The sequence below is a fragment of the Protopterus annectens genome, chromosome 7.part0 (assembly GCF_019279795.1).
Source record: "Protopterus annectens isolate FY-2018-M chromosome 7.part0, PAN1.0, whole genome shotgun sequence".
Lineage (NCBI taxonomy): Eukaryota > Metazoa > Chordata > Ceratodontiformes > Protopteridae > Protopterus > Protopterus annectens.
Genome location: NC_056739.1, coordinates 1,124,210,988 through 1,124,232,348, shown reverse-complemented (window position 1 = coordinate 1,124,232,348; position 21,361 = coordinate 1,124,210,988). Strand labels below are relative to the sequence as shown.

At 34.7% G+C, this 21,361-nt stretch overlaps 1 protein-coding gene across 1 annotated transcript in view; it reads left to right on the top strand.

Annotated features, from left to right (window-relative positions):
• LOC122806899 (ADAMTS-like protein 5) overlaps positions 1 to 10,520 on the top strand; it is a 716,117-nt gene extending 705,597 nt beyond the window's left edge. The window contains exons 12-13 of the mRNA XM_044077703.1: positions 3,893 to 3,964; positions 9,665 to 10,520. Coding sequence (XP_043933638.1) covers positions 3,893 to 3,964; positions 9,665 to 9,993 — 401 coding nt within the window. The 3' untranslated portion in view covers positions 9,994 to 10,520. The remainder of the gene's footprint in view (positions 1 to 3,892; positions 3,965 to 9,664) is intronic.
• The last annotated feature ends 10,841 nt before the right edge of the window (positions 10,521 to 21,361 follow it).

Genomic DNA, 21,361 nt, shown 5'->3' with positions numbered 1-21,361 from the left:
AACATCCCTCCGCTCATCCAGCAGAATGCTAGTCCAAACCATAAAAGCAAACACCGCTGGAGATTCATTGTTCTCTAACTTTACTGGAAAAAAATGGAGCTCCCTTACCCCTGAAATAGCATCCATGAGCTCACCACCTCAATTCAAAAAAGCTCTAAAAACACACATGATCAGACACTGGCTATGTCCATGTGTAAACCCTGACTAATTAATAATCTCATAACCCCCCCTACCTTTTCCTCACATCTGTATTAGTATATCTTTCAGATATATCCCTACAAAAATCCTATATAACCAATCCTAGCTACAAAAAGACTCTCTTATCTTAACCACAGATCTTCATCTGATATCTTCCTGTGACCCACTGCTACCTTTCTATGTTTTCTGACCTCCATATCTCACCCTAAATGGCAACAGAAATCTTGTAAATAGACCTACTGCAATTGATTGTTACATAACTAATTATTTCTTTACAAATTTTTTATCCTTTATTGATGATGGTACTAAATGCTTTTGTAAACTTGCTGCTAATACTGTAATTGTTATGTTTAATTACCTAATTATTTCTGCTAAATATTAATATCTGTACTAATGTGGCTATTAAATGCTTTTGACAACTTGGAGCTTTTCTCCCCGGGCCTCCGCTGAAAATGGACATGTATCCAGTCGGACTTTCCCGGTTAACAAATGTAAAATAAAATAAATAAAATAAAATAAATATTTACCTGGAATACTGTCTAGCTGCTGGTGCTCACTTCAGCCAGGCATCCAAGCTGAAAGCGCTTTTGTGTAAGGAACCCATAACTCTCAATTGTCCAGATTTTTACAGAATGTCCAATTTTTGGCTCATATTTTTGGTTTGTACCTCATAAGATTTGTGGTTTTCTAGCAAATCACTAGGATGATCTGAAGATTGAAGTCACTAAATAAGGACATACAGTTGAGATTCAGACTTCAAATCCTTCAGAAAATAGATGTTAAAACAAACCCTGTTTCTGTAGCAATTTTCTAAGTTTATAAGAACAATATTTAAAATCTGTCCCAGTTTTTGGAACTTTGTCCCCCCATTTTGTTGGGCTTTGTCCAGATTTCTTGCACTAAGAGGCTGAGAGCTATGAAGGAACCCTTCCTCATTTTTCACAAGGACAGAGTAACCTTGAGAACTAACCCATCCTTTTTGACCAAGGTGGTATCAGAAATCTCCTTGAACCGAGATGAACACCTCCCTGTGTTCTTTTCAAATCCCCAGAACAAAGCCCAGAGAATTCTATACTCATTGGATGGACAAAGACAGCTAAGGTTCTACCTCCACAGGGCTACATTTCCAACTAGATCTGATCAACTTTTGGTGGCTTTCGAAGAAGGTAAAGAGGGAAGTGCAGTGGGGAAGCAGACAATCTCAAAATGGATAGATAGTTGTATTATCCTTTGTCTCACACACACCACAGAAAACAAATAGCTGGCAGAGTCAGGGCTCATTCGACCAGTGCAAAGGCAGCCACCACAGCAGCCTTGAGGGACACCAACCCAGTCCATCCTGGAAGCAGCTACTTGGTCTTCTGTACACACCTTCCCCAAACACTACCACCTTGGTGATTTCTCCTGAACCAGAGCCAGGTTTGCTTTTGCCACCCTGCAGAGCCGGATATTCCCAGTGTAGAATATTGTCCAACCACACTTTGGGAGTTCTCCCAAAATTAAGTACTGCAGCACTGACTACAAATAACATAGTAAAGTCTTGTTGGTAACTTACCATAACTGTAGACGTTTGAGTAGATCAAATTTGCAGTATTCTCCTGCCTCTGAGCTGTGGGTGGTTACCCTACTTTTCACCTTTCCTCACCATTTTTCCTCCTACAAAATGGCAGTTGCTATCAGTAGAGTCAGTGGGACATTTTGAGATTGCCTGGGGAACATTTGGCCTTTGGTAACTCTGATAAGAAAGACCTGGAGATGGTGCCAGCTGACAACCCTTTGTACCATCGATTTCCTGATGTCAGTCAGCAAGTGCATCTGCTAGCTGGGGTGTGGTGAAAGCCTCGGTATACAGGCAGACAGAAAGTCCCAAGACTACGTACTGCAACACTGATCTACTCCAGCATATGCAATTATAAGTTACCAGCACAGCTGTGCTGTACTTCTCTTCAGGGTCTGTTTTGTCTTTAAGTTGTTTGATCATATTTGAAGAGATTGAATTTTATGCCAAGTATGCAGCAATGCTCATGTAAATGAACTGCAGTTATCTTCTATTATAAGCAGTAATGTTTTTATGCAAAACTGTAGAAAACACTTCTCTGTGTAGAGAAGAATAGAGATAAATAGTTGTTGACTAGCCCCTAATTTAGTGAATTTGAACATAGTTAAGGAAGGGTGAAGTCAAAAGAACTTTATAATTTCGGCACTAATGTCCGTATTATTGAACAGATGTTTTTAACAGCATTAAGAAACTCAGAGCATTCTAATGCATTAAAATATGACTGCAAGCCCATACACAGTTGAGTCCTATGGCATTTGCCTTATTTGTTACCCACTTAATCTGGCACTACCCAAACTAATAGTAAGAGATGGTGAAGTGGAACAGGATAAAATGCATTGTTCAGGGGGGAAGCTGTAGGACTGCGCTGTGATTTATAGTTGTGCAGACATTAAACAGTTGCAGCAATTTTGTCTCCGAGTTGTGTATTTTTTACTTCTTGGTTCCAGACAATGAAGTTGGAAACATATACAGTACCTAGTATGCATAAGTATTCAAGATTTTAAGCATTTAACATAGGAATGAAGAACTCCAAGAGTAGCAGCCCAATCACCTGGTTCACTGCTTTTGTGTATCCTTATCACACTTGTCTGGTTACATGAAAAACCCTTACGATAATAAATACAAATACTTTGCCAACAAAATCGCTGCTCAGATTTGAACAAGATTTATTACTTTCATTACTTTCAGACTATCACTTTTATTTGCTTTGTTTCCCTAGTAACAAAATACTTTATCATTACAGAAACAGGACAGTGGGTATTACAGCTATTACAAGATATAAAAGAAATGTTAGCTGTAATTCAAGGGGCATTTGCTTCTTATCATAGTCTTGGCACATGCAGATCAAACCAAATACTTCTGGAATGGTATCAGTGTATACTGCTTTTGCTACAATTTGCAATGTTCTTTCAGTTGAAATTTCTGTCTTTTTTTGGGGAGAGAGTAGTACACCTCTGTGGAGGTATTCTTAGTGGATGCAGTTTCAGTTTGCAGTTTCATTTTGTTAAGACGCCGTGGAATGTAGTATGCTATATTACGCTGCTTTTTCAAACATTAAAACTTAAATTGTGAAGATTAAAGTTTCCGACCTGCTTTTTGAAACCTTTTGATGTCAACGGATATCTGGTGAACTGTATGTTAAATCACATTTGCGTTTTTCATATTTGGATTTGGTTTTGGACTTATATTCACTACTGTGCTGGTATTTATTGGTCATTCTTGTTTCTATACATACTGAGCACCGTTCTCAGTTCGTGCACCTTATTTGTGTTTGTTCATATCTATATATATATATATATATATATATATATATATATATACATATATATATATATATATATATATATATATATATATATATATATACATATATATATATATATATATATATATATATATATATATATATACGCGAACCCGCACACATACACACACACACACACACACACACACACACACACACACACACGGAGAGGGGGAGAGAAGAAAAAGAAACAAGGATTTGCTGCAGAAAACTGAGTTTCACTGCTGATCATTGTTTTGTACTGATTTGTGGATTTCACATTATATCATTCTAATTGACTGGTTTGGTCATCCTTGGTGTTCAAAAGTAATTTTATTCTCTTTCCATTTCAGACAATTGTGGAAAGTGTAGAAAGGTCCGAGGTAAAACAAACCGAGTGAAGCAGTATTGTCGGAAGGACTTTGGTAAGTGGAAATTGAAGCAAAAAATATATAGTGATATAAAAGTGCCTACTGTGTGAAGAAATGTATCCCAGCATTACTGTAAATCTGACATTGTGCTATGGTTTCTTAGGCTAGAGGCATAGCTGGCTTTTGTAGTGCATGTAGCTGATCTCCATGCTGGCACCCTGTTTCCCTCGCTCTTCATTTGAACAGCAAAAAAAAAAAGCCCCCTTCAATTTTGTACCACTCTGAGAATGTAGCCAGATGCAAGATACATGCCCCCTACCTGCTGTACCAGCTCTTCATCGGAAGAGCAAGAAAAAAAAAGTCTGCTCCATCTAAATACACCCCACCCGACCCCAACTATTCATTGGAAAACATGCCCCTCCCTGCTGCAGCTCTTCATTGGAAGGCAAAAGAAATGCCTCCTTGTTCCTCCATCTCTTCATCAGAAGACCAATAACAAAAAACATCCACTCACTCACTCACTGTGGATTTATAAGCTAGAGACACACACCCTGTCTGCCTTAGTTCTTCACTGGAAGAGCAAAGTAAAACAAGCAAAGAATTTTTTGTTTGTTTTTTTAACTGTAGCAATAAGCTTGCTAGAGTTTACCACACACAGAACTCTGATGTGCTGAACTCCCTTTATGTACCAGCATTCAGAATGCCGGTAAAGAAAGAAGGATGCAGGAATAGCACTTTACAATCATGTCCTCTTATCACCTTCTGCCTGGGACAGCTGTCCCCTTTTTCTCCATCATTGTTATGCTACTGTCTCAAGCTACAGTCTCCTTCTTTTTCTGCTAACTTTCCTAGTGCAAGTGTTTTGGACTACATGTATTTTCTTTTGTTAGTGTTACTCTTATTTCAAGCTCAAAAGTTAGCAAATAATTATGCTTAGTTGGCAGAATCATTCCATTTCTGTTGATGCATGGAACTTTGCATTCTGTGTTTTTGCTAATATTTTTGAACATGGATGCTATGGTTTCAGAAGGACACTATAATCAAAATTTACTTGTCATGGGCATTCTCATAACTATACACCATTGCAAGACACACATGCAATTAGAAAAAGCATAAGATCGTAAGTGCTTCACATTTATCTAAAAATATAACTTTGGGAGTTTTGTGCTGAATTTTGTGCATACAGTAGCACAAACTTGTATATATTTGTATATATACACAAACACATACAAATATGCATGCATATGTATATATAAATATCAGTCTATGTGAAATGCTTGAACTATAGAAAGTTCAAGCACTTAGGCATTGAATAAAGAAGTTCAAATCACAAAGATTCTATCAAGCAAAAACAAAAACAGACCCTTGCACCCACCCCCATATCCCCTGTAACTTATATATCAACTCCCAGATTGCACTGCAGTTGAGAAAAGGGCACATTCTGAGCAGTCCCACATATTCAAATACCAGCAAAGTTATTTCAATATTTCAAGAGCTTAAAGCTTGATAGTTGACAGGAACCACAGAGAGAGAGAGAGAGAGAGAGAGATGCAGTTGATTTGGTTGCAGCATGAGTTCATCTTGTGCGGCGATGTTTGGTAAATTTTGTCAGTGGTTACAGTGGTCAAATTATATTACAGTTGAACTCTATCAGTTTGACTGTAATATAATTTCAGGAGTTATCCTTTTCCTCTGTGGTTGTGCGACCATGGAATTAGTATATTTAATTCCTAGGGGTGTGGGACTAAAGAGGGGGGGCAAAACCTCACATGTGAAAGCAAAGTTTCTGGTTCAGTGTCAGTGATGCAGCTGGTAGCACACTCACCTTTATTGCAGAAGGCTGTGGGTTCTCTTTTTGCATCAGTTATATTGATAACTGGACACTGCAGTGCAGCATAAAGAGAGTGCTGCACTCCTGAGTATGTCATCCTTCAGATGCAGTTAAACAGAGGTCCCATCTGTTTGATAGTGGCACACTCACCTTTATTGCAGAAGGCTGTGGGTTCTATTCCTGCATCAAGTAGATTAATAGCTGACACTGCAGTGCAGCATAAGGAGGGTGCTGCACTTCTAATTATGTCATCCTTTGGGTGAGATTTATTTATTTATTTATTTATTTATTTATTTGACATTTGTTTACTGAGAATGCCTGACTGGGTATGAGCCTATTTTCAGCAGAGGTACAGGGAGAAAAGCACCACAGTACACATTAAACAGAATTAAAAAAAAATTGAACAATGGTTACAAATATTAAGACAATAACAATATTAAACCAAGGTCCCATCTGTTTGATTTGGTGAATATAAAAGCTACCATGACAACTACTGAAAAGAGTAGGGAAAGTACCCTAATACCGTGGTCAAATTTCCCTGGTAGTAGAATTACCACCTAGAGTCTCCTCTGAAAAGAGGCCACTAGCCTAGTGGGACTAACACTGTCAACAAAGGATAAAAAAAATTAATTAATTTAAGATGATCTGAAATATATTTGTTTCATCTGTGATCATCTTATTTCAGTGTTTTTTTAGATGAAAGTGATCGCTGATAAAGTTTCATTATTTATTTTATGTCGAAGAAAGTTCATCTGCGTTGTAAAGAAATGTTAACATATATATAGATAAAAAGACAGATATACAGATAGATAGATAGATAGATAGATAGATAGATAGATAGATAGATAGATAGATAGATATGAGTGTAATAGCTATTAGCAAATGCTGTTTTCAGTTGTTTTTCTGCCTGCTAGACAGCTTTTTATGTAAAGTAGCTTTACAATGGGGTATGGGAATTTGCCCTTTCCCAGCTGTAGTTTGATCTTGGAGGTGGTATATATAATTTTTCATGTTTTTTGGGGTTCATTTTTTAACTTCTTTGATCATTATAGATCAATGTTTTCTTCAAAACACTTTTGAGCATTCACTTATAGCTACAACACACACACACACACGCACACACACACACACACACACACACACACACACACACACACACACAGTTCACCTAAAATAAGTTATTTGCATTAGATAGAGTGCTTGAAGTGGTCTAGCACTTAGCATAAAGGATTAAGGCTCTGAGCTGTTAATGAGCTACTTCTGTTACTGAATGGTACAGATTTTGATTATTCCACCTTTGTTTGTCTACTGTGCAAGTCACTTAGCCAGTCACTGCTCCTGGGTCACCTCTGAAAAGGGACACTTGTATCCAGAGGGCTAATCCAGTCAAAACATGTGTAAAAACATAAAATGATACTCCTTAACACTTTGATATACCCTTTAACAGTTTACCTCTTTGGCATGTAAACTTTGTATGCCTGCTTGGTATGGTGAGCAGGGTATAGCCAAGATTTGGGAATTGTTTGCCATATTGAACACCAACTTCTACAGTGCAGCATTCCCCCCCAAATGTAACCCCCACCCCACTCGATACCTCTTAACTGTCCAGATTTTTGGACATATATTTGGTCTGTAACTCATAAAATTTGTGTTTTTTTGGCAAATCAGCGAGGACTGAAGTCACTAAATAATGATATACATTTGATTTTTGACTTCATATCTTTCAAAAATGCATGCTAATACAAATTCTATTATTCTAGCAACTTTTAAGTTTATAAGAGCAATATTTAAAATGTGTCCCTATTTTTGGTGCTTATCCCCCATTATTTTAAGCTTTGTCTAGTGTGTGTGTGTGTGTGTGTGTGTGTGTGTGTGTGTGTGTGTGTGTGTACATATATATATATATATATATATATATATATATATATATATATATATATATATAAAGAGAGATAGATATAGATATAAAAGTGAAATCATAGAAGAAAATATCACATGGGAGTTTAAATTTTCTAGGTTGGCCCTCTCTGACAGACTGCTTTAGAGGTTAATAAATGATTTTTTTTCTGACTGTCTCAATGGCTGAAGTGTTTTTTTAAGTAAGGTTGTCTGAAATACAAAATAATGTAATAACTCTGTTTAATAAAATCTTGATTGCTATATACTGATGTTTTTTAAACTTATCTAAAATCTAGCATGTATTATTACAAACAAAATATTTTAGAAAACTGTGCTCCATGGAGTACATAACATAGCCTCAGCAGTGAATGTTATGAAGTATGTACTAAATGACTGATTCATTCATTTTAGTTTCCTTAATCTGGTAAGCCCACAAAAACAGTGGTTCCCTTACTTAAGAACATAAGGAGGTTATGTGATTATTGTGTGTGTGTGTGTGTGTGTGTGTGTGTGTGTGTGTGTGTGTGTGTGTGTGTGTGTGTGTGTGTGTGTGTGTGTGTGTGTGTGTGTGTGTGTGTGTGTGTGTGTGATGTATACTCTAAGTGGGAGTTGATAAGATTCAAAAATCAGATCTCCAGCTTTGCAATGAAAAACACTCAACCATTTTTTATCCAGTCTACATTCTACTCATAGGTTCATAGGTTCATACTAGGCTATCTGCCCTAGGGCATTTATAAGCCTAGCCAGAGTGTGTTTGGCTTTCGCCACCCATTTTAAATTAATTTTGCTATGCCCTTTTTCGAGGTTAGTATACTGTGCCTCTGTCTAACAGTGACACAGAAGTGATACCCGGGGTAAACCTACGATCTCCCATCCACTCATCAAGATTCCTCTTGAAGAGAGTCAATGAGGGACTCTGCCTAACCTGGACTGGGATTTTATTCCAGAGTGAAGGGAGCCTCTGGGTTATGAATCTGTCCCTCCAACATGTCCTATTTATTTCAGTGCTGAGGTTCAAGTCTCGAGCGTGAGCTCGATGGGATTTGGATTTTCTGAGGTGCAGCATGTCCATTAATTCCGGGTTGGACATGGCTTTATACGTCAGGCACAGATCGCCTCTGAGCAGGCGGTATGCCACTGAGTAGAGCTGGAGTTTCTTTAACCGGGCAGCATATACTATATAACAATTCCATTCTTCACAGCTCTAGTGCATTGATGGATAAAATCTTGACTCTGGCCAAGGTGACCCACGCTCAGTTAGTAGGTTGAAAGCTGGATGGACCTGGCAGGTAATGCTGTGCATGGATAAAGCAGAATACATACTGCCACATTTCCCCAGAGGAGGGGCAATATTTTCCTTCCTGGGTGGGCTTTTGGCCCACCACACAACTGTTTGAAGGTAACCCTCATTGGTGAGTGCACAGGTGCATGTATTCACAGAAAGAGGGAGTTGTGGGTCCCTGCAGTTAAGTACAGTGACTCGTCTCTCCTTCCCAGTCGGCATAAATAGTGAGTAAATAATTCTGTGTACAAAGTAAGTTGAAATATATACAATAACTATTGTACAAATCATAATCAAGATAAGGTGTAACATGTATAATGTACGGGCTTACTCCTCCAAATTGATTTAGACAGTGTGAGATTTTCTCACATGACATTCTCATCAGTGCACTCACCTGCCTGGTGCATATGGTTACCAAGAAATGAATTAAAAATTAGAAAACTACATATGAAAACATTAACATTTAATCTGTAGCCTCACATACTTTATTTATAGCTGCGGCATACTTTTGAGTTGTTTCAAATATAAATGTCTTTCAGTACCGTGGAAAATTCAGTCCAGTCCAGGAAGGTGTCAGCAAAATTTTATTTATTTTCCTCTTATACCATTAGATGTGAGTCTTTACAGTGCAATGATTAACCTAGACTTGAAACTTGAGCGAGAAAAACATACAGTATGTAGTGGTTGAATGGATGTATGCTAGGACATTTTATGTAATCATACTTATAATCTTCCCCTGCAGTGTTACGAGCAAAGATCATCAGCAAGAAGATCGTTGGGTTGGAGACTCGCTATGATGTACAGATTATCAGAACATACAAGAACAACTACCCGCTTGTGAGACGTGAGTACGTGTGGACACCAAACATCTGCAATTGTCCTCTGCTGATGGAGAATAAGGAGTACATACTTATGATGCACCAGCATGTGAACTATGAGCGTACCCTCAACAGGATCCTACTTGAGACAGACAGCTTTGTAAGGCCCTATAGCTCCAAAGAAGATAGACTGCTGAGGGACCTAGGCAAAGAGTGCATAAAATATGGGCCACGCCTTAGGACTAACCTCTGAGGGTAAAGTGAAATGAGACAGCAAACACTGACACATAATTCAACATGTTACACCTCAGTCTATCATTCCATCTTGCACTAATGAAAGTCTGATCAAGGCTTAAGTCAGAACATTGGAGTTGCAGACTGGTTTGAGGTCCTGCTACTAACTGCTATTCCTGTTTGCATCAATGATATAACTATGTAATACAAAGTGACCAGTCTGACTAGACAGGCAGGAAACTGACAAATCCATTAACAGTTTATGAAGATGGAGAGCTTCTTGTGGCTTGTATGTAATGTTGCTTGACAAGTTCAGATCCTCTGGTTTCAACCTCAGGGTCTTTCAAAACCACAACAGCATAGACTGACCAATTATGGCAGTAAACTTGTATCTTTGTTAATCTTTTGTGTTTTCTAAGGGCTGTGTCTCTTTAACATACAACCAGATCTTACACCCCTTTTAGTGTTGAGGGAATTATATTTCTTGTAAATTTTCTCTATTTTGCTATGATTGTTGTATTATTGTTGGTCTATTAATATTTTTAAAGTTAATTAAAAATAAATTTACAAACTAAAATTGAAAATGACTCAACTATATCGTACCACACTCCTCTTCTCTAGATAAGATTTGATCCCATACTCTACATGTTATCTAATCTGATGGGTTGAAAGCATATTATATAATGTGGGCATAATACATGATACATAATACATAATACATGGTACATGATACATAATACATGATACATGATACATAATACATGATACATAATACATGATACATAATACATGATACATGATACATTTGATACATTTTCTTTTTCGTTATGTTTATTTTTTTAGTTCTATAATATTCATGACTGATGCCATTTTATACGTGTATGTAAAAGTAAAGTTATGTTTTTCAACCCTTAAAGCAAATGATTTCCAGAAACTTACATCAGACTGTTGGGGGGGGGTTTACTACCTGCCGTCATTGTCCATTCATCAGTTTTACTGGAAAAGTACAGGCTTGAAGCATATTGTTATTAAACAATATGTTGATCTGCCAGATACTCACAACTCTGCTTTAAAAGAACAAATGAGGCTGAGCAGTATGCATACAGTTTAGTAATTCTCTGTCATATAATTCATAGATTGTTTTATAAACCACCTATCACCTCAGTCTCAGCAGCCCAATGGTTGGTGCATTCACCTTTGTTACTGGAAGATCAAAAGGCCGTGTACTGTATTCCCACACCAAGTAGTTGGATTAATTTTATATTACTGGCACTACAGGTCAGCATGGCTGGGGGTCACACTCCTTCAGAAGAGGTATTAAAATGAGGCCACATCTGCCTGATATGGCACTTATCAAAAAGAGTAGGGGTTGCTTTATATATATATATATATATATATATATATATATATATATACATTACGTGCACAAAAGTTTCACATTATTTTACATTATTTACATATTTTTGCAAACCCATATCCATCCTACTTATATAATTTTACATAGATTAATAGGCAAGTATTAGGCTAACTGCCCTTGCAGGCCATTTTAAGCCTAGATAATTTGAGAATCAAACCCTGCAGCTTGTGTCTGCAAGGTAAATCCCTTAACTTAACAACTACAATTTCTTCATGAGTAATACAGTACAATTTTTGTAGATCCTTCTTCCATTCCCATTTTCTTAATTTTCATCTGTCCTCCCCGATGCTTTTTCCATAATCATTTTCTTATTTCTGCAACAAATACATTTTTGTCCCTTCTGTTTTTGTTATACAGTGGTTCTTTACACCTTTTCCACAATACCCAGATGGCAACAAATAATACTGTATCCCATCTATCAAATTCCTCCTTCCTTTTTCATGTTTATCACATAATATCATTTTTATATCCTTTTCACTGAAACCTTCCCAACTGTATACATTTTTAAAGTTTTTCCAAGAAGACATTTTCATTTTACATTCTAAAAACAATGTTTTACTGTTTCCTCTATCTTGCACTCATAATGCATTCCTTTTTCTATTGCTTTATATTTTATATTTCCATTAACAAGTAACTTGTTTAACAAAATTCTCCGCAAAAAGTCCCCAGCTTCATAGACATGTTCAAAACTTTTCCCTCATTGTTTTATTACATTTCTAACATCACCCAATAAATCACTCTGTGGATATACAAGAAAAAAATCTCGCATAATATTTTCATACCACTCATTCCTTTTCTCAATACATTCATCAATTTTAATATCTATAACTTTACCTTATTTACATCTTCCTTTCTTTCCATAACAACTCTTTCATCCATTCTTTTCCTTTTTACTTGTTTCCATGTCTCTTCATACCTCTCATATGATAACTTTTCCACTGTTTATAACTCAAAACAGGTGTATTGATGCTAAAAAATAGGATTTTCATACCTAACCCCTTTCTACTTTTTATTGTATATTAAAAATACATATTTCTAGCAATTCTTTTTCAGTCTTTCCTGAAAACATATAAACTCCCCCAACATAGGCAAATGTCCCCAAAATATATGCATTTAACATATGCACGTTCTTTATTGGTTCTACTACGAAACTCCAACTTCCAGAAAATTGGCATGTTGAAAGGACAAAAAAATGCCCAAAGTCAAGAAAAAATCATTTTAGTCATTTTTTTGCAGGGAGGAAAGCTCTTCTGCACTCCTTGATGTGAGAGGCAAGCCTCTACACCCAAACTTGCTAATTCATGTCATTCATTTCTTGAGCATCAGCAGTATGCAGAAAAAAAATTTCACTACAAATATGTATAGGGGGCTCTTTTTATTATGTGATAAATTAAAACTTTCCCACCATGCAAGTAATTTTTTTTATATCTTCCAGTTTTACCTTCCACTGATTCAGTATGTTTCATAGTCCCATCTTTACAAATCTTAACTTATCCATCAAAAATAAACTAGACAGCCTATAACAAAATTGCAAAATATGCAAAAAATAATCATAAAAAATGCAAACCATTGCATGGCACTAAAACGCCTTAACATGCTAGAACTTAAAAAACACATCAACTATCAACTCATTACAAATGATAAACTAATAAACTCCTCAGAAAAATGCCCAGCTCTAAAAGTAATTCTACAACTCTATACTACTAATCAAGATCAGGCTTTTCTATCCATCAGAAAATCAAACACCACAGGAGGCTCACTATACTCAAAACAGGTAGCAAAAATCTGGAATCAAATTTCCCCTGAAATAAGGCAAGTAGACACACTACATGGCTGCAAAACATCACTAAAAAAACACCTACTAAAAAACTTGTTCTTCTCAGGCACTACCCTAGGCTACCCCCTACTCAAACTAAACTCCACCAGTGTTACACTCCCTTTACTTAACCTTTCTGCACCCTATTTTAATGCATGTAACTGTACTACTATATTAATTTCCTTTCTATTTTAATAAATTCCATTCATTATCTGCATTTCACCAAACCCATTACTTTTCATTTATTCAATCTTAAATCCAATTTTTAATAACTTTCCAATTCTTATAACACTTTCATCATCCATCCTCTATTTTTTGCTACAATAACTAAATCATCTGCATAAGACAGACATACTGGTATGTCAGTTTCCTTTCCCGTCTTCCAACATAAAAGTTTTAATAATTGCATTCATTACTAGAGCAAAAATGGTCATACGTAGGGGACACCCCTTCTGATCTTCCCTTCTAACTTTGATCTCGTTTCCTATACATCTGTTTACTATTACTTTTGCCCATAAATTTTCATTAAAAAATTGTTATAACTTCCACTATTTTTTTCTTTTTACATATGCTTCAGAAATGTCCCATATTGCTTCATGATTTACCTTATCAAATACCTTTGCTAAATCATACATAACCAATATTACCTCATTTTTTATGTCAAGATCATACTTAAAAAATATTTCCTTTACTATTAATAACATTTCTTTTACTTCTGTACCTTTACACCAAATGCACCTTTTTCTATTACTTCATTCAACACTTTTTGCATCCTTTTTGTATTATTCTTGTATTTTATTAGTATTCCCTAAAGTTATAGGTCTCCAGCTTCTTATATCTTCCCTTTCATCTTTTTTTTTTTAATTTTATCACCACTACATATTTCTTCCAGCACTATCCCTTTGGTTACCTATCAGAACATCTACTCTTCATAACATCTAAACTCAAAACATCAAGACCATAACATCTGAACTTCAAAATATCTAAAACTCATAACATCGAATCTCAAAACATTGAAAACTACAAAGCAACTATAAATAACATCCCACAGAGTTTTTACAATGTTTATGCAGGGGGGGCAAGCCCCCTGCACCCCCCATGTGGGGGCTCTGCCCACCACACCCCCCATAAATTAAATATACCAACTCCAAGGTCACACTACAGTCGGGGAAAAAGTTAATTTCCTAACCCCACTGTAATGCAACCTTGGAGTTGGTATATTTAATTTACGGGGGGATGCAGGGGGGCTTGCCCCCCTGCATAAACATAGCAAACAGTATGTGGGATGTTATTTATAGTTGCTTTGTAGTTTTGAATGTTTTGAGATTCGATGTTATGAGTTTTAGATGTTTTGAAGTTTAGATGTTATTGTCTTGATGTTTTGAGTTTAGATGTTATGAAGAGACAATGTTTTGATAGGTAACTTATCCCTTTATCTAACCTATTAATTTAATACTTTACAAAAAACACAGTTTCTTCCATCTTCATTCACTTGTAAAACTGATAACTTAGTCCATCTAATACTGGTGCTGGTCCATCTAATCCTGGTGCTGTCTGTTTTCTCCCTTCTTTTATTACATTCTGCATTTCTTCAATAGAAATCTCCTTTTCCAGTTCTGCCTTAGTACCTTCAGATATTTTTAACTCAACAATCCTGTTTCTCAACTTCTTTCTTTATATACATTTTATATACATATCTTTCTACTACTTCCATTATTTCTTTTTGCTTATATCTTACACCAATATCTTCCTCAAATAATGCAGCCATTCTTCCTTATTTTATTCTCACTTGTTTTCCTAAATGAGGCAATACCTCCTCTTTCTTACCTTTTAAGAAAAACATTTGCCAAAATAACACAGTTTTATCATTTTTTCTATTTTGTCATACAACTTTCTTTAAATCTCTTTTATTCTGTTTCCTTTTTTCTCAATTTCTACTTGAAGTTTTTCCATTATTTCTTTATATTCCTTTGATTTTTATTTTTTTTCTGTTTTCTACCATTAAAAAGTCTTCTTATATTTTTAAACATTATCCATTATGCAGACCAGTTTTCATAAAATTCCATCACTGTCATATATTCTTCCCATACTTTCTTACTCTCCAGCTTCATTTCTTTTGTCTTACTAACTTTACCAGTAAACTCCTTTATTCCTTTTTTCTTCTTTTATTATCTCTTTAGTCTCACTTTTTCTTGCACACACAGTTCTGTGATCATAAAACTCTTCCACACCCTCTTCTATTTCAGTTTTACATAGCATTGCTGTTAAATTTAAAATTTCTTTGAACGTAGGAACTGAGTTTGATTTCCAATTTATTGTAATATTTTTCTAGCTACTGCCAAGAGCAATTATCAGACCATAACCCCTAAAAAATACTTATCTCTTCCCAATACACATTTCATTTTTCACAAACCATAAACATATGTACCCAATCAGCCTTTACATCTTTACTGCATCTCCAACAAACTGATGAAGACTCTTATCATACTACTAAAGATATTGATCAAATTATATTTTTAAGACCTCAGACATATTTTTCTTGTCATATTTGTGTATGCATAAATTGTAAATAATATTACACATTGTTCTTATTTTCATGGTATTAGTATTGCAGCATCTAATATTTTAATTTCATCATTTCTTATCAAAATCCCTATACCTGAACATTCTTCATTTCCTAAAACCACATCATTTTGTTTCTCCACAAGGCCTCATTTCTATCCTTTTACTATTTTATCACATCTTCTAGCTAATAAACATACAATTTCTGCTTTCACCTTCTTACATGTTTCAGTTATCTTTAGTCCCCTGATATCATTTCTAATACTGTTGAAATTAACATTTAGTATATTTACATCATCTCTTTCCTTTCTTTGCTACTTTTTTCCACATTTTATTTTTCTTTTCCTTCTTTAAACCCTTCCTTCTGTTGATTTTTCATTATTTTGCTTTTCTCCTGTGACAAAATCCCCTCCTCTCCTTCCTCACTTCCCAGTAGTTCATTCCTGTTGTCTTCCTAAATAACATGTTTTCCCAATATTTAACCCTATGTATTCTGAATTAATTATATGCTCTTCATTATTTTCTTCCACAAAATTATCTATCTTATCTTCTTTGCTATTTTCATTATTTCCTTCAGCTATTCCTTTGTCCTGTAACATGGGGCAGTCAAATCAAACATGCCCTTGAACATTACATTTACTACATTTTGGTTCATATTTCTTAGCTGTATGTCCCCTCTGATCACATTGCCTGCATTGTTTTTTCCAAAGTGCTGTTAAATGCCTTTCATCTCCACAAAAAGGTTTTTGGATGGCCCAGTATCTCACAATCCCTCTCTTTCCATTAACATTTATTATACATTGAACATGCTGCATCCTTCCTTCTCTCGCATTTAATGTTCCTAACCCTTCCCACCCCCAGTCCATGCATTTCTTTCATCTAATGCCTTTTTATATCATTCACTTTATTACAAGCAGATAAGAAAAAAAACACTTAATTCCACCAATGTCAGTGTCATCAGTGTCAGCAGTTCTGAACTGTACATGCATTTTATTTTTAAGCTGCAGTACAAAATTTAAAAAAAAGAGTCTTTCCATGGTGTAGTCTCTTGTCTTTGTTGTACTTTGGACATGAATTGTTCTAATACACCAAATGTTTCAAAAGTCACTTCACAGTAGTCCTCAGTACCCAAATGCATTAATCCTCTTACATCTTTGTATACTAAATCCTAAAGGCAAAACTATATTCTCCAAAACATCATATCAATGTAAACAAAAGTCAGTCTTTGTTTTAAATTCTTACCACAGACTTCTTTGTTGTGAGTCATTCACATAAAGTCTGTTGCTGCATTAGTCTTTCTGTTATAACAGCTGCTTGTCTTCCTATTCTTACTACATCAGCATAAGATATTTTCATACTCTCTTGCTGATGTATGTCTTTAGAACTAGTTACTGTACTAGCCAAACACATGCTGAGTGTTTTTTTATTTTTTTGCTCCTTTATTTCCAAAATCCACCCCTTTTCCTGTTGTAACTGTCATTTCTTCTTCTTCTGCTTCTGTAACACAATTGGCTACTTCAGTCCAGTTTGTTTCTGCTCCATTTTCTGATTCACTTTGCTCCATCAAATTCAGCAAATCCTGTGTTGATAAGCCACTTCCTTCTAACTCAGTTATAATAATGTCCTCGGTTTCAGTAATTTCACTCACCTCTCAATCTGCATCTTCCAAAACACTTTGTTCCATTGTTCATGGCATCCTCCAACTTGGATTTCTCACAACAAAGTCATCATCATCAGCCCTCTGATTTCACTTAGTGACTGTGATGCAAAACAGCAAGGCAAAAGAGTAGGGCTCTTTATTGATTAGCACATTAATTATTTACATAATTTACATAATATACATTATTTACAACTCTTTACACTTTTATGTAATACAGAACAATATCATATGTACAGCCAAAAACATATCTTCTTCAAAATTTCAAATAATGTCCATTTCCCATTAAACTTTACTTCTTTAAGTCTCTCAATCCATAATGTCCATAGAATGAAAATATTTTTATAATTTTTTCAACCTCTTTTCATTTTTGTTACTGTAATACCCGTATTTGAACATATTCAAATTTAAATGTTCAACCTTTTTGAAACCTTTCAACATATTGTTATTACATACCTACTTCCTATAACTTCTTTACTGTAGAACATTTCAAAAACACATTCTGTTGTTTCAAGCTCCCCACAATAATGACACACTATCTCCTGTTTTCTTTTATAAGGCATGTTAGCTTTAACAGGCAAATTACCTATTGTCAATCTCCATAAAAAATCTTTACATTCATATATTTTTTACACCATTTAAATTTTATTTTAATAACATTTCTTTTCTCTGTTTCTAAATGCTTCCATGGAGAAACATAATAATGTTCTTTCATAATATACAAATACCATTCTTTCCTATTCTTTTCAATATTATTTGGATTCAATTTCCATAAAAGAATTTTATTTTTGGTACTGTTTTATATCTTTACCCACATTGTTTCCATAACACCATCTTGTCCCAAAAAAATCTTTATAATTAACATTCAAAATATATTTTATTAAATTTCTGTTCCCTTTTTTTAAATCTACTAAAGGTCTGTTCAGATTCAAGGATGATGCATGAACAATTGGGTTAGTTAACCCTAATCCCCCATTTCTTCCTTCACATACAAAATCCCAATTCTAACTGGATTTAACCTGGATCCTAATATAAACAAAAATACAAAAGACATGTAAATATTAAATAGGCTAGCTTGCCTAAAACAATAGAATTATTAAATATACTTATTATAGGACAATTTATATGTTTTCCAAAATGTTCATGTATCTCTTGTTTCCTGAAAGATTTTCCCCACTGTTTCTTCTTATGCTCACTTAATTCAAATACTGTTCCTAATATATCTGTAACATCAGCATTAAACTGTATCTCTTCTATATTTCCCATAAATCCAAACCTTCACTTTTGTCCTTATTTATACATAAACCAAGCATCTTTAAGTATTTATTTAACATTCTAAATCCTTCTTCCAGCCATTCCTTATTTTTAGTAATTAAAACTATAGCATCTGCATATGCATATAGTATTGGTGTTTTATTTCCTAGACTGCGGTGGTGGTGCTGCGGTAGCGTTGTCGCCTCACAGTAAGACGTTGTCCTGTTCGATTCTCAGCTAGAGCGTCTTCCATGTGGAGACATGCGTGAATGGGCGTACCTTCGTTGAAGGTTGTGCATCAGGGCCGGCAACTTGGCATGTAAAAACCAGCTGCCAATCATTAGCGGACCGGAGTTCCGCTGTGGTGACCCCTAACCAGGAAAAGCCAAAAGACACAAATTGGTGTTTTATTTCCTCCATTATTTTATAACTGCCACATTTAACACTATTCATTTTATTAACCACCACATTCATAACTAAAGCAAATAAAATGCTACTTGCAGGACATCCCTGCCTTATTCCACATTATTTTTGATATTTTTTTCACTTAACCATCCATTTAAAATTATTCTTACTTGCTTTATTTTTCTCATATATTGACCTAAGTATTTTTATTATCCTTTTATTTATATCATAAGATCCTAATATATCCCATAGACGTACTGTATTCTATCAAATGCTTTACTCAAATCTCCTACCATGACTTTGCTTTTTACCTTTTTATTTATAATACCAAAAATTGTATATTCAAGCAATTTATCTGCTTTGTTAATCTTTTAGTTATTAGTCTCATAAATATTGTATAATCTGTGTTATTCAACACTATTGGCCTCCAATTTCTTATATCATCTTTTTCTTCTTTTTTCATATAAATTTCATAATCCCAGTACATATTTCTTTATCTGCCACACCTATCTTTAACAGTTCATTTTAATGCCTCCACAGAATATACTTTTTTTGCCAGTCCTCCATATTGTTATACATATGATCCTCAGCATCCATTCCCATAGCTTTTTCCAAATTAAGTTAATTTAATATTCCATTTAACTCTTCCACATTTGTATCTTACTCCAAACTCTCATTATCTTCCTTAGTTTTTTAACTGTCCATTTTTGTTTCACTTTTATGTCTTTCTTTACAAAAGTATGCTCTATATACTTCCAAATCACCTCAAGTATTCCATTTTGTGTAGTCATTCTTTCTCCTTCATTATTTTTAATTGTTATTATTCGTCGCCTCATCTTTTCTTCCTTGTAAAAAGTATCTTTGTCTTATATAACAGTTTCCTAATCTTCTCCTTATTTATATCATATGTTTTCTTTTTCTCATAAAAATTGTCTTATTTCTTAATATTTCTCTAAACATTTCCTGACTTAACTGCCTATATTTTAATTTCTCTATCCTTCTCATCCCAGCTTGACACTCCAGAAAACACTTTTAATACTTTTCCTTAAAACTTCTCGACCAACTCATCCAATTGTCATAGAACATTCTCATATCTATATGATCTTTCCATAATTTATTAATGTCTTTCTTGTTTTCTTTATCTAAATCTTCTTTATTAACCCTCTTAACACTTTTACTTATTCTTATGTATCCTTCTTTCTCTTATATGTGTAAAGAGTGAAGCACACCATTCTAATATGCCTAACCTTCTTTTTTACATTATTTATGCTATTAACATTTAATGCTAAGATTTTCAGCCTTATTTTAAAATAAAATTATTACTGTCCCCTTCTTCATCTGTCCTTTACCTTTTTTTATTTTCTTCCAGAACTATACTTTTAAACTTCCTTTCCTCTTTCACCCTTTTTCCTATAAAAAATGTCTTTCCATTCACTACTTCCCAATGTACATATTAGTCTTCACTCATATCAAGCACCCCTTCCTCCCCCTTCCTTTTTTCATTTTTTTCATCCACTATTATGTCTTTATCGCTTTCTTGTATAGTAATCTGCCCTTGTTCCTTTTTTATATTCCTATCTATATCATGTACAGAATTCTTATTCTATAACTTCTACATATTCTTCACAATCCACCCATCTATGACCATTTTTTTCCACATTTTATACATTTCATATCACATTTTTTAGCTTCATGCCATGGTTTACCACAACTAAAACATTTTCATTTGTCACAATCACTAATCAGATGATTATCTTTTCCACAAAAAAAGCATGTTTTTGGCTGCCATCTGTATTTAACAAAGCCTCTGTTACCATCCAGATTTACCACACTTGGAATGTATACAACATTTTCCTTTTCCATTTAAAAAATAACCCCAGAATCCCAACTCCCAGTCCATAAACCTCGATCATCATATATTTGTGTCATGTCCCTAACTTCTTTACATATATTCTTCAAATAGTCCTCTAATTTATCTTTTTCAACTTCCATTCTGAATTGTACAAAATTCTCTTTTTAGTTTCCCTGTCAAATACCTGCACCACATAATAGTTCCAAGAATTACAGTTCTTTTTTAATTCATACTGTTGTAAAAAATTCTCCAGATATTGTCCAGTCTCAAATAATGTGTCATAGTATGTTTCTTTATTAATGTAAATAAAAGCTCTTACCTGTTTAGGTAAAATACCCAATGGTACAATCACAATGTCCCAAACTTCATACTTTTTGAGTCCTTTTCCTTCCTTACTGCTTAACCTTATTATGAATTTCTTCTT